The sequence below is a fragment of the Malaclemys terrapin genome, chromosome 24 (genome assembly GCF_027887155.1).
Source record: "Malaclemys terrapin pileata isolate rMalTer1 chromosome 24, rMalTer1.hap1, whole genome shotgun sequence".
NCBI lineage: Eukaryota > Metazoa > Chordata > Testudines > Emydidae > Malaclemys > Malaclemys terrapin.
Window position 1 is genome coordinate 5,271,913 of NC_071528.1, and position 15,180 is coordinate 5,287,092.

Genomic DNA, 15,180 nt, shown 5'->3' on the forward strand with positions numbered 1-15,180 from the left:
CCACATCCTTCCTGAAATGTGGTGCCCATTTTATAGGCCAGTTTACGGTTATGTACCGGCGAATCCGGCTCGTAGTAGAGGAGAGCTCGGGCTCCCCTGCACTGGATCTCAAGGGGCTTCTCGACTGAAGGTGCTGGACTCAGCCAGAGCCTGTGGTTCTCTCTGGCTCTCCAGCTCCCATCCCAGCGTCACCCGGCTAGGATTAAGCTGCTCATTGCAGTACAGTTTGCTCCTGAGTTTACGTTTGTTTCTGAACCTTCCTGCTAAGTGTAACAGAGAGATGGTAGCTAGCGTCAGTAAACGCGCTCCCCTCACCCAGCACGGCTCTGCTGAGACACACCCCCCCACCCGCAGGGGGTAGCTGCCAAGGGACAGAGGGGGGCGGTCTGGAAACGGCTGAGCTGGGGAGGTGGGGAAATGGGCTTTGGTCGCCGTTCTCCCGTTTACCTGGCGTGTCTTTGCAGAAAGAACGTTTCGTCAAGCTGCTGGACCAGCTGCACAACTCGCTCCGGATTGACCTGTCCATGTACCGGGTAAGGGGAACCAGCCCCACACGGGGTGGGGACGGGGACGAACGCCGGCAGCCTTTGAAACGGGCTTCAGAGCTGCTCCCTAGTCACCTGCAGCCGAGTCCCTTGTGCGAGGAGTCTCCTGACGCCAGGCTAGAGCCTGTCCAGGGCTCAGGCTGGTCCAGTGGATGAGGTGCTGGAGGGGGATTCAGGAAACTGGATTCTAGGCCTGGTGTCTGCTACTGACCTTGGGTGAGTCATTCTGTGCCTCAGTTTCCCCAGCTATGGGAGCAGCGCTGCTCAGCTTGGAGAGCTGTGGATGTAAATGGGAGGTTTGCCACTGGTTTCAGTGGGAGCAGGATTGGTATTGATCAGACCACCCGTTAGCTCTGAAACTTCAACCAGGGGACCCCCTGCTTGCTCTCCTAGCTGTCAGGTGGCCCTCTAATTTTCTCTTTCCTGACAGAACAACTTCCCTGCCAGCAGCCCGGAGAGGCTGCAGGATCTCAAGTCGACGGTGGATCTGCTAACTAGCATCACCTTCTTCCGAATGAAGGTAACGCCCAGTGTCCGCCGGCTGGTTCCCTCTCCGAGGGAGAGATCCCCCAGCTCCCAAAGGAGCAGCCACTTGGCCTGGGACCCCTCTGCTTCCAGAATGCAGCTGAGCCGCATATTAATTAGCTTAATTAATTGCCCATCCTGTGTACTGAAATCCAACGCGAACCACCATGGAGTTCACTGGTAATAACAGCGCTTCTGTCGAATGGCATCTAGAGATCCTGGAAGTGACAGCAGTCCCATGCCAGGGCTCTGCCTTGCCGGCTCAAAAGGAGTGGGATTTCTCACCCCGGGGGGCGTCCTGCTCCGGGCAGGCAGCCCAGGGCTGGCACTAGGGACGTGGGCACTGAGCGAGGCTCCTTGTGTGACTCGGGCGGCCTGTGATGCATCCCATGGCAGCTTCCCTAGTGACACCTGCTGTCTGGCGTCCCTCCCCTGGCAGCCAAGAGCCAACGCCTGGCACTGCCTGAGCTCCCGGCGACGTGGGTTTTCTTTTCCAGGCAGCGAGGCCGTCTCGGGAGGCGGCCGTGGCAAAGCGTGACCGTGTCTCCCTTCCCCCTCCCACAGGTGCAGGAGCTGCAGAGCCCGCCCCGGGCCAGCCAGGTGGTGAAGGACTGCGTGAAAGCCTGCCTCAACTCCACCTACGAGTACATCTTCAACAACTGTCACGAGCTGTACAGCCGCGAGTACCAGACCGACCCGGTACGTGGGGCAGGGGGCGGAGCCCCGCCTGGCCGCCCTCCCCGCCGCGGGGCAAGCAGGGCCTTTCGGGGGGTGGGGGGCACCCTCGGGCGCTTCCAGATCAGCCTTTGCCCGGGGCAGAGCCTCTCAGCCGCTGGGTAGCGAGAATTTCCGCTCCTAGTTCCCTGTTGCGGCAGCTTTCCTCGGAGCTGTCCCCACTTCCCGGAACCGGCTTCCTCCCGCTGGACCAGGCTCCGCCAGCTGGCTCTTGGGTGGGGACTCGGCCCAGAGGAGCTGTCCGCCCTCTCCTGATTGGGATGGGGACGTGGCCCATCACAGGCTGGCAGGACTGGACCCAGAGCGAGCGCCGTTCGGCATGGGGCCCCCACTGCTCGCCCAGCCTTTCTCCTCCCCCTTCTGCATCCCTTTCCCTTCCCCATTCCTCCCTTCTCTTTGATTCTCCCTTTGGATCGCTCTTTCTTCCTTTCTCACACCCAGGAGCCCTATAGTGAACCTCACCCTCCCTATCCCTGTCTCCATTGACGCTAAGCACTTTCCCCGTTCGTTTGGACCCAGAGCTAGCGTCTGACTCTGGGGCCCACACACTGGGGAGCTCTGCAGCCCCCCTTGGCTCGGTGGAGCATCACCCCATTTAAGGATCAGGCGAGGCACGGGACAGGAGGCTCCGGGAGTGCCTGTTGGCCGGCTGGGATCACCTCTCCCAGAAAAGCCGCGTGTTGTAGAACGGGGCCCGAGTCTCCAGGTTTCCCATATGGGATCAGGGGGAGGTGTGCAGAGATGTGCGCCTCCGGGGAGCCTGACCCTAGACTGGACCCCAGCCTGGTTCTGAGCCTGGGTCAGAGCCACCCTGTCCTGGTCCCCAGAGGATGGGCTGGAAAGGAGCTGGCAGGTCACAGCCATCGCTGATTTCCAAGCCAAAGGAAAAATCTCAGCGTCTGGAAGCCAAACCGAGGTTGTGCCCCATGGGACAGCAATCCCTGCATTCCCACACGTGATTAACCCGAGACGTTCCTCCCCTTGTCTTTGGGCTTTTCCCAGACAAAGAAAGGCGAGGTCCCCCCCGAGGAGCAGGGGCCGAGCATCAAGAACCTGGATTTCTGGTCCAAACTCATCACGCTGATTGTTTCGATTATTGAAGAGGATAAGAACTCCTATACGCCCTGCCTGAACCAGTGAGTACCGACCTGGGAACGGAGTGTCAGGAAAACGGATCTGAGCACTGTGCTGGGAACATCAACGCATGAGCCATGGGGATTCTGCACTAGCCTGGGGGGAAACCTCCATGGGCAGCTCTGGGCTTGTCCCTCGCTTGGGATTCCTGTCACCTGCCCGTCTCCTGCCTGGTGGGAGCTGAGTGGAGAAGCGTGGAGCCTCCTGGGAAAAGCCCTGGGTGGCCCATGTGAGTGCGGCTGTTCCTGGGTCTGCACTGTGCCCTGGGGGCACCGGGGAGACCGTCCCTCTCAGTCGGAAGTCGTTGGTTTGGGGATTTATTGTGTAGCTGTTGGATTCATCCGTTTTTCCTCCCTTCCTGCCAGGTTCCCCCAGGAGCTGAACGTGGGTAAGATCAGCGCCGAGGTGATGTGGAACCTCTTTGCTCAGGACATGAAATATGCAATGGAAGGTGAGTCTCTCCTGGGTTCAAGTGTCAGGGGGTAGCCGTGTTAGTCTGTATCTACAAAAACAACAAGGAGTCTGGTGGCACCTTAAAGACTAACAGATTTATTTGGGCATAAGGTTTCGTGGATAAAAACCTCACTTCTTCCGATGCATAGAGTGAAAGTTACGGATGCAGGCATTAGATACTGACACATGGAGAGCAGGGCTGCATCTTGTCGCTCCTCTGCCTCCTGCTGGCAGGTGATGGAGGATCAGCCTCCGTTTCACCGAACCAAAGCCCCGGCAACCCCCAACTCCACCGCGGTCCCCGTGCTGCGGATCCGTGCGGCCGTCGCCATGGGGACGGGACGCGGCGCATTCCCCTGCTCTCCGAGCTAACGGAGAGTCTCTGCTAACAGCACCGTCCCAGGACTCCAGCGGAGCCGCTCCGGATGCACCCAGCAAAGGGCAGCGCTGCACGTACACACTCTGCTAACGCACGACAAGACCCACCAGAGAAAGGGGCGTTGGGAAGAAGCAACATCTGCCATGATGCTGGCTGTGGGTCGGGGGTGGAGAATGGTCCCAGCCTCTTCCCGGGGGAAACGCAGCCGTGTTTCCCTCTCTGCGCTGGTTGCAATGATTTCAGTTTGGAAAATAGTAACATTAACCCACTGCTCAGGGTGGGCCAAGCCCCCGTCCCTGGCTCCTCTCCCGCATGGAGACCTGTGCATCAGGCAAACACCAGGGCAGCCAGTCACTGGCTAGCTAAGGTGCCTTAGCCTTTATGGAGTCCAAGTCATCTAGTCCGACCTCCTGCAGAGCCTTCCCCAGGGATTCCTGCAGTGGAGCGGTTGTTCATAGAATCCTAGAATATCCGGCTGGAAGAGACCTCAGGAGGAATCTAGTCCAACCCTCTGCTCAAAGCAGGACGAACCCCAACTAAATCATCCCAGCCAGGGCTTTGTCAAGCCTGACCTTAAAAATCTCTAAGAATGGAGATTCCACCACCTCCCTAGGTAACAAATTCCAGTGCTTTACCACCCTCCTAGTGAAATAGTGTTTCCTAATATCCAACCTAAACCTCCCCCATGAGACCATTGCTCCTTGTTCTGTCATCTGCCACCACTGAGAACAGCCGAGCTCCATCCTCTTTGGAACCCCCTTCAGGTAGTTGAAGGCTGCTATCAAATCCCCCCTCACTCTTCTCTTCTGCAGACTAAACAATCCCAGTTCCCTCAGCCTCTCCTCATAAGTCATGTGCTCCTGCCCCCTAATCATTTTTGTTGCCCTCTGCTGGACTCTTTCCAATTTTTCCACATCCTTCTTGTAGTGTGGGGCCCAAAACTGGACACAGTACTCCAGATGAGGCCTCACCAATGTCGAATAGAGGGGAATGATCACGTCCCTCAATCTGGCAATGCCCCTACTTATACAGCCCAAAATGCTGTTAGCCTTCTTGGCAACAAGGGCACACTGTCGACTCACTCTGCCCTCTTCCATCCAGTGATCCTACCAAACCCACGGCTGAACCTCAGAACAGCTTCAGAAAGGCACCCAGGCTCGATTTAAAGACCCCGAGAGCTGATGATGGTAGCTGGGGAAGCTGCTTCTTCCTGTTAAGAATTTGCCCCTTGTTTCCAGTCTGTGTTTTCCTAGCCTCATCCTCCAGCCATCGGGCTTCGTTAGGCTCGGGCCTTTATCCACTAGCTGAAAGGGCCCCTGCGGTCAGATCTCTTTCCCCAGTTAGGTGCTTAGCCCACGTCCTCACTCCTACCATCCATTGACTCCAGTGGTAATACCTTGGCGGATCTGGGCCTTATAGACCATGATCGTAAGAACAGCAGAGCTGCCAGACTGGGGCAGATCATGGGCCATCTTGTCCAGTATCCTGTCTCCCACAGTGGCCTGTACCAGAGTTTTCAGGGGAGTGTACAGAGTAGGGCAGTTGGAATGATCTACCCCATCTTCCCCTCTCGACTTCTGGCAGTCAGAGGTTTGGGGTCGCCCCGAGCATGGGGTTGCGTCCCTGACCATCTTGGCTAATAGCCATTGATGGATCTATCCTCCAGGAACTTACCCAGTTCTGTTTTGAGCCCAGTCATACTTTTGGCCTTCACAACGTCCCCTGGCAATGAGTTCCACAGGTTAATCGTGCACTGTGTGATAAGGTACCTCCCTCTTGTTTATACGAAACCCACTGCCTACTAATGTCCTCAGGCGACCCCTGGTTTTTGTATTGTGCGAAAGGTAAACACACTTCCCTAGTCACTTTCTCTGCATCATTCATGATTTCGTAGCCCTGTCATATCCCCCCCTCCCCTCAGGCCTCTCTTCTCTCAGCTGCGCAGTCCTCACTGCACTGTGGCCTCTTCCCCTTCCCCCAATGCGCCGGGCAGGTGGTGAGCCCCTCCCATCTCTTGCTAGGCGGTGACTCCCCCGCTCACAGGCTGGGGGCAGCTGTTCTAGCCCCTCCAGGAGCACAGCGCTGGGTCGAACTCCACCCTGGGAAGGAACCCGTGGTGGCCGGAGTGAGTCTGTGGCTCCCTGCCGGCCTGTTGGCCAATGGCCGCTCTCCGCTGTGCCCAGGCTGGCAGCCTGTGGAGCAGGGGGATTTCCAGCCTGGGAGTGCCCCCACCCCCCGAGTCCCTAGCACAGCTCCTGCTGCACCGAGCCCCCTGACCTCCCTCCTTCCGGGCACTGAGCCTGGCCCGCACCTCTGGGGATGGGTCCCGGGGAGCTTAGTCTGCACCAGAGCTTTGGGATTCAGCCCGAGGGCGGATGAGCAGCGGGGGGGGGGGGTGACCCCTATGACCTCCCTCTCTCCCCTCCTCTGCAGAGCATGACAAGCATCGCCTGTGTAAAAGTGCTGACTACATGAACCTGCACTTCAAAGTGAAATGGCTTTATAACGAGTATGTGACCGAGCTCCCTGCCTTCAAGAGCCGTGTCCCCGAATACCCCGCGTAAGTCCTGGCGCTGCGGGGGGACGGCCGGCTAGCGGGAGGGGGCTGACAGGGATGGGTCAGGGGCCAGGGACTCCCGAACGACCCCTTGGAGTTAAAAGCAGGAGGAAGAATCCAAGGAGCCGGGCGCACCCCCGGCTCAGAGCCGGTGCCCTTCACGCCAGCAGCTGCTCTTCGGCCTGGCCAAGTCTCAGGGACTCATGAAGAAAGTCACAAGGGTGTAAGACAGAACATTGGTTGCAACAGTGTCTTCCGTGTGCTCCCAGGCACTGGGAGCGCGGTGCAGTCGGGGGCTGGTTCTCTGCTGCCCAGCCTCTCCTGTGGCCATTTACGCTCCGCTCTGCTGCATTTGCACACCCCCGGGTGCAAACACCAGCCCAGGGTGCCAGGCGGGGGCGACTCAGGCCTCTGCAGCGCCACTCAGCACTCGGGGGGAGCAGTTGGATTGAGACACTGGGTAAGGCGCACATCTAGGGTGACCACACGTCCTCTTTTCACTTTGGGAAATACGGTCACCCCACGCACATCTAACACTGGGTGTTCTCTCCCCTTGCAGTCAGTGGGGGGGAGAGGGAGGAGCAGGATCTTACCACCCCGTGCCTCTGTCATACCGACCTCCTCCCTTCTGCTCTTCACCCCTCCATTTGCTCGCTCCCCTTCCCTTCCTCGCCCTCCTTCCTCCCCACTAAGGGTCCGGCTGCGCTCGGAGCAGGAGCTGGAATTAGCTCGAGGCGACATGCCTGCGCTACGCGGATCGCAGGAGCGGTGGGAAGGGCTGGCCCCCCAAACACACATCTAGCATCGCGGGCGGGTCACCCTGGGGCTGAGCAGGCACCGGAAGCGTTTATCGCCTTGTGCTTGGCAAGTCCAGAGCCGGCCGGTTTCTGGGCTGCTGCCGTGTGTTCCCGGTGCTCTTTCAGCCTTTCCGACTGTGCTCCGGGTGTTACCCAGTCCCAACAGGCTCCCTCCCGTCAGCGGGAAATGCAGGGGCCCGAGGGCTCAATGGCTGTAATTAAACGCCGGGCCTGCGTCCCACTCTCCTGCCTGCTCTGGTGGGTTTGTGATCTGCAGCTCAGCCGGGAGGGGAGACAGAAAACCAACACCCACCTCCTCTGGGATCCTGGGGACCAGCTTCCCCTCTGGCACCCGCTCCCAGCCGGGCTCCGAACGAGGCTCTCTTAGTTATCCGTTGATAAGGCTCCGTAGGAGTGCTCAGGGGATAGTCAGGAAGCTTCATGCTCCGGTTGATCTCCCAGTGGGTCAGTGCTAACCTAATATTTCACTCCAGCAGCAAAAGGCTTGATGTCCTCAGCACGTGGGTTCCTTAGCGCTCCGGGGGCCTGGGAGACAGACAAAACTCCATACACTGGGGCCAGGACTTGTCCTTCCCTTGGCGACCGCGGCACTGAGTGGCCAGCCCGGCTGCTGTCTGTTTCCCGCTGACGGGACTTGCGGGCAGGGGTTAAGAGTGTCTTCCAAGCCCAGGTGCCTGTTCAGAGGGGGCAGGGGAGCACCTGGCCCCAGAAGCTGCCTCCCAAGGGAGCTGGGGCTCCCACCTCTGTAACAGAGCCGAGGTGTGTCTCAGTGCGCTTTGGGAAGGGACCGAGGCCAGGCGCCAGGTGTGCTTCAGGAGATGGATTCTGATTTCTGATTTTGACCCCGTGCAAGGAGGACCAGGCAGCAGCGCTAGGCCCACGCAGGGTTCTGTGGGCAGAGCGGGGTGAGCAGGCCCAGGGTCGAATGCAGGAGGCCGGATTGTCAGAGGTGCTGAATCAGAGTGACGGGACACGGGCCGGATTCCCCTCTCATTGTCCCCGGTGTAAATCAGGAACAGCTCCTGAGACGCCACTGGGCACAACTGTCTTTCTGCCCACGTGAGCGCAGTCCCCGTGGCCTGCAGTGGAGCTGCCCCGCGTTATCCCGGGGAGGGCAGACCTGGGCTCAGTGGGATCATGGGTGGAAGAGGAGAAGCCGGCCCGATGGATTGGAAGCCAGTGGAGTAAATGGATAACAGAGGGCAGACGCTGGCTGGGAACCCCTCTGCCGTGTGGTCTGTGTGGGCCAGATGCCGAGTGCAGACCGCATAACGCATCAAACCGACCTCTTTCCCCTTCCCTCTCGTGGGCTTGTTGGAGTGTTATTCCAAACAGCAGGGACGTGAGCCCCTCTCCCGCTGCCCCATCTCCCCGTCTCTTTCTCTTCCAGCTGGTTTGAGCCTTTTGTTATCCAGTGGCTGGATGAAAACGAGGAGGTGTCCCGGGATTTCCTGCATGGAGCGCTGGAGCGGGACAAGAAGGACGGGGTAGGGTATAGAGCCGAAAAGTGACCTGGAGGGACGTCCGCCACCCGGGGGTGGGCTCGAGTCTAGCCCAGGCGCTGAGTCGCCATTCTAGGAGCCTGGTTCTCCCCTCCCGCGGGTGTAGTGCACTGGGGTTTCCCTCGGGGGGAGCGAGCAGAGCATCCAGCCCTCCGAATGTAGCCGTCTGTCAGGACAGCCCTTGCAGGCTGGGGCTCCACCTCCCCGTGGGAACGAGGGGGGGCACGTGTATGTCAGTACCTGAGCTGCCTTAAAAACAGCCATATTCACCCACCGGCGCCAGAGCCCCTCTGCCCCGTGGGGCGGGAAACCAGCCAACCTACCCCCGCCGGTGCCATGGAACAGGCACCTTGGCAAAGCCAGTGACAGCTGGAGAGGGAAACTTCGAGAGAACTGCCCGAGGCCATCCCCCAGAACAGGAGTCGGACCCAGGCCCTGCGTGGTTAGAGACCAGTTAATCCCCACCCCTGGCTGGTTTTCATTGGAGATATCCTATCTCCTAGAACTGGAAGGGACCCTGAAAGTCCAGCCCCCTGCCTTCACTAGCAGGACCAAGTACTGATTTTTGCCCCAGATCCCTAAGTGGCCCCCTCAAGGATTGAACTCACAACCCTGAGTTTAGCAGGCCAATGCTCAAACCACTGAGCTATCCCTCCCACCCTGAATGCACTTCTGGGTCCCTACTGGGCCGGGCAGTGCTGGACATGCTGCAGGAGGGGCTCTCTCCCGGTTATTTCTGATCCTCCAACTGGAACCAGGCGGCAGCAGGCACATGGCCAGGAGCCTGGTAGCGTCAGCGTGCAGGGCCAGGCCATTTGAAGGAAGCCAAGCTTGGCAGCCGGGTTTATGAAGAGAGAAGCCTTGATCTGAATAGGGAACTGGGAATAGGGATCCCTGGGTTCTATTTCCAACTTTGCTCCTGACACCTGTGTGACCTTGGGCCAGTCACAGCCCTGCTCTGTGCCTCGGTTTCCCCATCTATACAATGGGATACTCACCTGCCTTCGCAAAATGCTTTGAGATGCTCAGATGAAGGCAGAACGTAAAGGCAGCGCAGCAGCTGCGTCTGTGACACATCACCCAGGCCCTGGGGTTTAGCTCTGAGCCCAGAAAATAACCTGTTCTTTCCTATGCTCTGCTCCCCCCTGTCTCCTGCCCCAGTTCCAGCAAACCTCTGAGCACGCTCTCTTCTCCTGCTCCGTGGTGGACGTCTTCTCCCAGCTGAACCAGAGCTTTGAGATCATCAAGAAGCTGGAGTGCCCCGACCCGCAGATCGTCGGGCACTACATGCGGAGGTTTGCCAAGGTGAGGGGCCAGGGGACACGCTGGGTCCAACCTTGTGTTTACACTGCTGTGATCCCCACCCCGGAATGACGATGGTCCCAGCTTACACAGAGCCAGGCCTCAGCTGGATCCGCATCTGCACCCGTTCAATCGGCCGGGCTGCTCACCTGGCCAGTACCAGAGCTGGGCACCTGGGACTGCAGGGTGGAGAAGGCATAGGACCGGGCTGTATTGTAACTAAAGGGGATTCTTTGTTGAGGCTGCTGGACCCAGGCAAACCCTGCGGTTACCCCGGGCTCGCTAGCTCCTGGATTAATTAAACGCTGCAGGCTTGACTCCGGTGACTCACACTTCCACGAAGTGACCCCAGCCTGGAAGGGAGCTGAGCGCTGCGTCGCCTGCCCCATGTCAGCACATCGCCTCGCCCCGGCTGGACCAAAGCGATGTGCTCCTGTCCCAGGGCCCCTCCGTGTGCCATGTGCCAGCCATGGAAACCTGAAGCGCTGGTGCTGGGGAGGAACGGCAGCTCTAGGAGGTGCCTCCTGCCCACACCTATCTCCAGCGCCTCCTCCTGGGCAGTGTGGGGGCAGGGAATGGGATTTTATGGGGTTAATTCAGGTCTTTTATAACAGAAAGTTGTGGGGGCCAAGAGTGGGAATAGGGGGGTGGCAGCATCCCCATTGACATGCTCCCCCACCCCGACAGTCACACCTATGCACAGCACTGACACACAACGGGGCCGTTTTGTTCCCTGGAGTTCAGTTTGCAGCTTCGTCGGCCCAGAGCGATCCTCAGGCAGTTTATTTCAGACCAAATCTGGATTTCACAGTCTCGTTCCTTTCCTTTTCTCTTGCCTTGCCTTCCTTTGCCGCTTGCTCTGCTCTGCCCCTGGCCCGGCCTGGCCTCTCCTGCCTGCAGACCATCAGCAACGTGCTGCTGCAGTACGCCGAGATCATCTCCAAGGATTTTGCTTTGTACTGCTCCAAGGAGAAGGAGAAAGTGGTGACGTATCCCCTCCTCCTACCTTGCTCTCTTCCCTTCCGATTGGCGGGGTCACTCTCTGCCGCGGTGTCGCCATGCCACCGATGCCACCAGACCCTCCGGAAGCAATTAGCGCCCGCCTCCTCTGCACCCTCCCTCTCCTCTCTGTTCTCCGGTGGCTGCCGTGAAAGGCCCCGTCTCTGCTATTTGCAGGATGCTCTGGGGCACCCGTTCCCAGGAGTGATTCTGCCAGGCTGGCTCCGAACCCCTGGGACACTTTGGATCCACACAGGGTTCTGAACTTGGCAACCTGTCTCTCCAATGGGCAGAACCAAAGCCCATCCTATCCAAACCCCGCCAGAGTCTGGGGAGCTCTAGATCTGCACCCGAGCCCCAGCGCCACAGCTCCCCCTGCTGGGTGGGCACAGCCAGGCCCACGGTACACACTGACGCATGCTTTCCCACCCATCCAACCCCCCCCACAAGTCACGTTTCATGCCCAGGCACGGGCGTACAAAGGCGTCACGGGGCAGCCCCATTCCTCACCCATGCGACACGCTCCCTTTAATCCGGCAAAGAGGTCTCTAGATATGGGGGGGCCCATTTCTCCTACTGGCGCTGGTGTCAAGCAGGAGTCCGTTGAGTTCCGTGATGTAAAGCTGGCGTAAATGAGAGTGGAGTCAGACCCGGGGGGTCAGAGTGCTCTGCCGTACCAGGGTGACTCTGGAGTCACTCCATGGACTCCGATGGAACTGGCAGACCCGCCCCCAGCTCAGAGCGGGCTCTGGGGCATTGAAGGCACCGCTGTAGCTCGATCCCACCTGCACACTCTAGGGGAGTGTGCATCCTCGCACCAGCAGGCCAAGTTCACCCTGTGGCGTAACTCCATTGGCTTCGCTAGAGTTCTGCACGGGAGGGATTCGGCCCAGTGTCTAAAATGTCAGGCTGTTGGCTAGACGAATGGGTGGAACAGTGACCCTGCCCCCCGGCCAGCGAGTGCCTGGGGTTTCCAAGCAGGGCCAGAGAGCTGGGAGATCCAGCCCTGGGTGCCTTGCTCTCATGACCGGGGAGCACCGGGCCTCTCCTGGGCGTGTCACAAGGCGAGCCAGTGCAGCCGGGGAGCTGGATGAAGGTGGGATGCGGAGTTTGGGGCTCCTGTGACTGGAGATGGAGCTGCTGGCTCAGGCCAGAGCCCCTTCCCTTCTCCCTCCCATCAAGCCACATGGGCTGAGAAACCTCTTCTGGAAAACGCTCCCACGCTGACGGCTCCACCTCCTCACCCCCCTGGGACAGGATTCCCCAGCCATGCCCCCCAACAGCGCTGGGAATTGGGAGATCCCCATCTGCCCCCCGCTCTGCGGCCGACTCTCCAGCTCTCGCTCCAAAGTTTGGAGGCCTTCTGCTGGGCCCCTAAATCCTGCAGCGAGGTCTCCAGGTGCTGCGCACCCCAACCCCCAGTGAAATCAATGAGCACTGAGGGGGCTCAGTATCTCTGGCATATGGCCACTTAGCCAGGTGGCTAATGTGGCTATAGATCCCTCAGGGGGGACAGCCGAGCTGTGACCTCTCTGCCCCACATCTCTAACGTGATCTAAGGAGCGGGGGAGGTCCCCACCCGCCTGGGCAGTGAAATCACCTGGGCTCAGGCATGCAGACACGGGCCCGAAGGTTCATAGTTAACGCTAGCCCAAGTGTTGGCTGGGGGGTGGATGATGAATCTTCAGGGCTTCAGCCAGGCTCTAACTACTAGAGACCCGGAGATCAGATGTGGGGCAGCCTACCCCACCATGCCTGCTGGCCACTATCAGAGACAGGACCCAGGGAGCTGGACTTGGGTCTGAGCAGGTCTGGCCGTTGCTGTGTTCCCCACTGCTGTGATCGCAGCCAGTAGGGTGTAAGTGTCCCCCGCTAACCACCTCTCCATCCGGTCCCCCTCTAGCCCTGTATCCTGATGAACAACATTCAGCAGCTCCGTGTCCAGCTGGAGAAGATGTTTGAAGCCATGGGGGGGAAGGAGGTTTGTACCGGGATGCCCTGCTCTCTCCTGCGGCTGGGCCCCTGGAGGGGGTAATGCCCCGAAGTTTAAAGACCCCATAGTGAGGCTCCGCAGTGGTACGTCCCAGTCGGGTGGGATCCCCCACCCCCAGCGGGGTGCCGCTGGCCCCCAGGACATGGCAATGCAGTGGCCCCCGTCTCCTGGCCCCTGGGCAGGAGTGCCATCTTGCCGTGCTGTGAGCGACCCAGCACACCGCCAGCAATCCATGGGCAGCTTCTGTCCTCGCCCGGCTTTCACGCCAGCTTCCACCCGAGACGGACTCGGTCCTTGCTGCCCAGTGCATTCTGGGAGTATTCTGGGGACCACGGGCTCCCGTGGCCTGTGCAGCCCCCAAGTGTCACGCGCTGCCCGCAGAGGGGCAGTCTCTGTTAACCAGGCACGTCCCCCCTTGCAGCTGGACGCCGAGGCCAGCGACATCCTGAAGGAGCTGCAGGTGAAACTCAACAACGTCCTGGATGAGCTCAGCAGAGTTTTTGCCACCAGGTACGCTGGGCAGAGGGGCCCGGGGGCTGCCGGGGAGAGGGCCTGGCGGGAGGGGTATAAATCTTCGGGTACAAAGCACAGGCTTGGGTTCTGCTCCTGTTCGGAAGGAGGCTCCATGTGTGGTGATTCTGGGGCTGAGCCCCGAGGGTCATGGCTGGGTTTGGGGCTGCGGGAGTGGCGGGGAGCCTGCAGGGCTGGGGGTCCCTGGAGCCTGTGGCTGTGGAGAGGGCCGGGGAATGGGGTGGGAGGGAGGCGCTGGAGCAGGGTGTTCCTGGCGAGGGGCTCCCCGCCCTGCTCACGGAGCTGCCTGCGCCCTGTGGCGCCCAGTTTCCAGCCGCACATTGAGGACTGCGTGAAGCAGATGGGCGACATCCTGAGCCAGGTGAAGGGCACCGGGAACGTCCCCGCCAGCGCCTGCAGCAGCGTCGCTCAGGACGCCGACAACGTCCTGCAGCCCATCATGGACCTTCTGGACAGCAAGTGAGTGCAGAGGGCTTGGGGGGCACAGTGGGGGGGGGCGCAGCAGGGGGGCTGGGAAGGGTACACGGGGTGGGGAGGGCACAGCATGGCTGGGGGGCACTGCGGGGTGGGAGAATGAGGAGGGCTCAGTGGGGGAGGGGGCCCGAGGAGGGCACTGCAGGGGAAGGTCCTGTGCCCTGTGATCAGCGGGGTGACTAGGCCGCTCTGCCCAGAGGCCTGCGCAGGACCAGGCGTGGCGCTCAGTGGGCAGTGTCTCCAGTGCTCCGTGGCTACCCCTGGCCAGGGGTGCTCTGCTGGGCCCAGGGGTGGCTCTCATGAGCGACTGGGTCCCTCCCTGCACCCCAAGCCCTGTGCCCACCTAGTGCCTGCTGTCCCCGGGGCACAGCCTCTCTCTGCCCCTGGGCATGTCCCCCCTGCTATTCCCCATCACATCCCCGTGTGCCCCGAGGGGAGCCCACCACCCCCTGGGGCGCTCTGCAGACAGCCGCGGGCCGGGTGTTCCTTTCATCCCCATGACCTCAGACTGGCAAAAGGCCGAGCCCATGTCGGGTGCTGCTTTTGCTCCCTGGGTAGCACAGAGCCCTGCCCAGAAGCTGGGGACACTGGGGTTCGGGCGGCTGGCGTCCCTGCACAGGCTGGGACAGGGCTAGGGTGGGCCCTCGGCCGCCATGGGAGGGAAGGAGCCACCAGTGCAAAGCACAGGAGTCAGACGTGGCCGGCAGCTGGCAGGGGGAGCAGGGCCCAGAGCACCAGGACCAGCCCACGCAGGCTGAGGGTGTTGGAGTTGGGGGGGGTGTCTGTGGGAGAGTCCTGGAGAGTGGGGGGGGGCATTGTGTGTGTGTGTGTGTGTGTGTGTGTGTGTGTGTGTGTGTGTGTGTGTGTGTAGGGGCATGGTGTGTGTGTAGCGATGTGTAGGGACTTTGTGTGTGTGTGTGTGTGTGTGTGTGTAGGGGCATGGTGTGTGTGTAGCGATGTGTAGGGACTTTGTGTGTGTGTGTGTGTGTGTGTGTGTAGGGGCATGGTGTGTGTGTAGCGATGTGTAGGGACTTTGTGTGTGTGTGTGTGTGTAGGGGCTGTGTGTGTGTGTGTCTGTGTGAACATAAGAACGGCCGTACTGGGTCAGACCAAAGGTCCATCCAGCCCAGTATCCTGTCTAGCAACAGTGGCCAATGCCAGGTGCCCCAGAGGCACTGAACCTAACAGTCAATGATCAAGTGATCTCTCTCCTGCCATCCATCTCCACCCTCT

The 15,180-nt window shown here is 60.2% G+C and overlaps 1 protein-coding gene across 2 annotated transcripts in view; it reads left to right on the forward strand.

Annotated features, from left to right (window-relative positions):
• UNC13A (unc-13 homolog A) overlaps positions 1-15,180 on the forward strand; it is a 127,614-nt gene that overhangs the window by 83,392 nt on the left and 29,042 nt on the right. For both annotated transcript variants that reach the window (XM_054013962.1, XM_054013961.1), the window contains 12 exons: positions 465-533; positions 976-1,065; positions 1,635-1,769; positions 2,808-2,941; positions 3,305-3,390; positions 6,205-6,331; positions 8,537-8,633; positions 9,810-9,953; positions 10,851-10,934; positions 12,853-12,930; positions 13,364-13,452; positions 13,780-13,932. In XM_054013962.1, the coding sequence (XP_053869937.1) occupies positions 465-533; positions 976-1,065; positions 1,635-1,769; positions 2,808-2,941; positions 3,305-3,390; positions 6,205-6,331; positions 8,537-8,633; positions 9,810-9,953; positions 10,851-10,934; positions 12,853-12,930; positions 13,364-13,452; positions 13,780-13,932 (1,286 nt within the window). The remainder of the gene's footprint in view (positions 1-464; positions 534-975; positions 1,066-1,634; positions 1,770-2,807; positions 2,942-3,304; positions 3,391-6,204; positions 6,332-8,536; positions 8,634-9,809; positions 9,954-10,850; positions 10,935-12,852; positions 12,931-13,363; positions 13,453-13,779; positions 13,933-15,180) is intronic.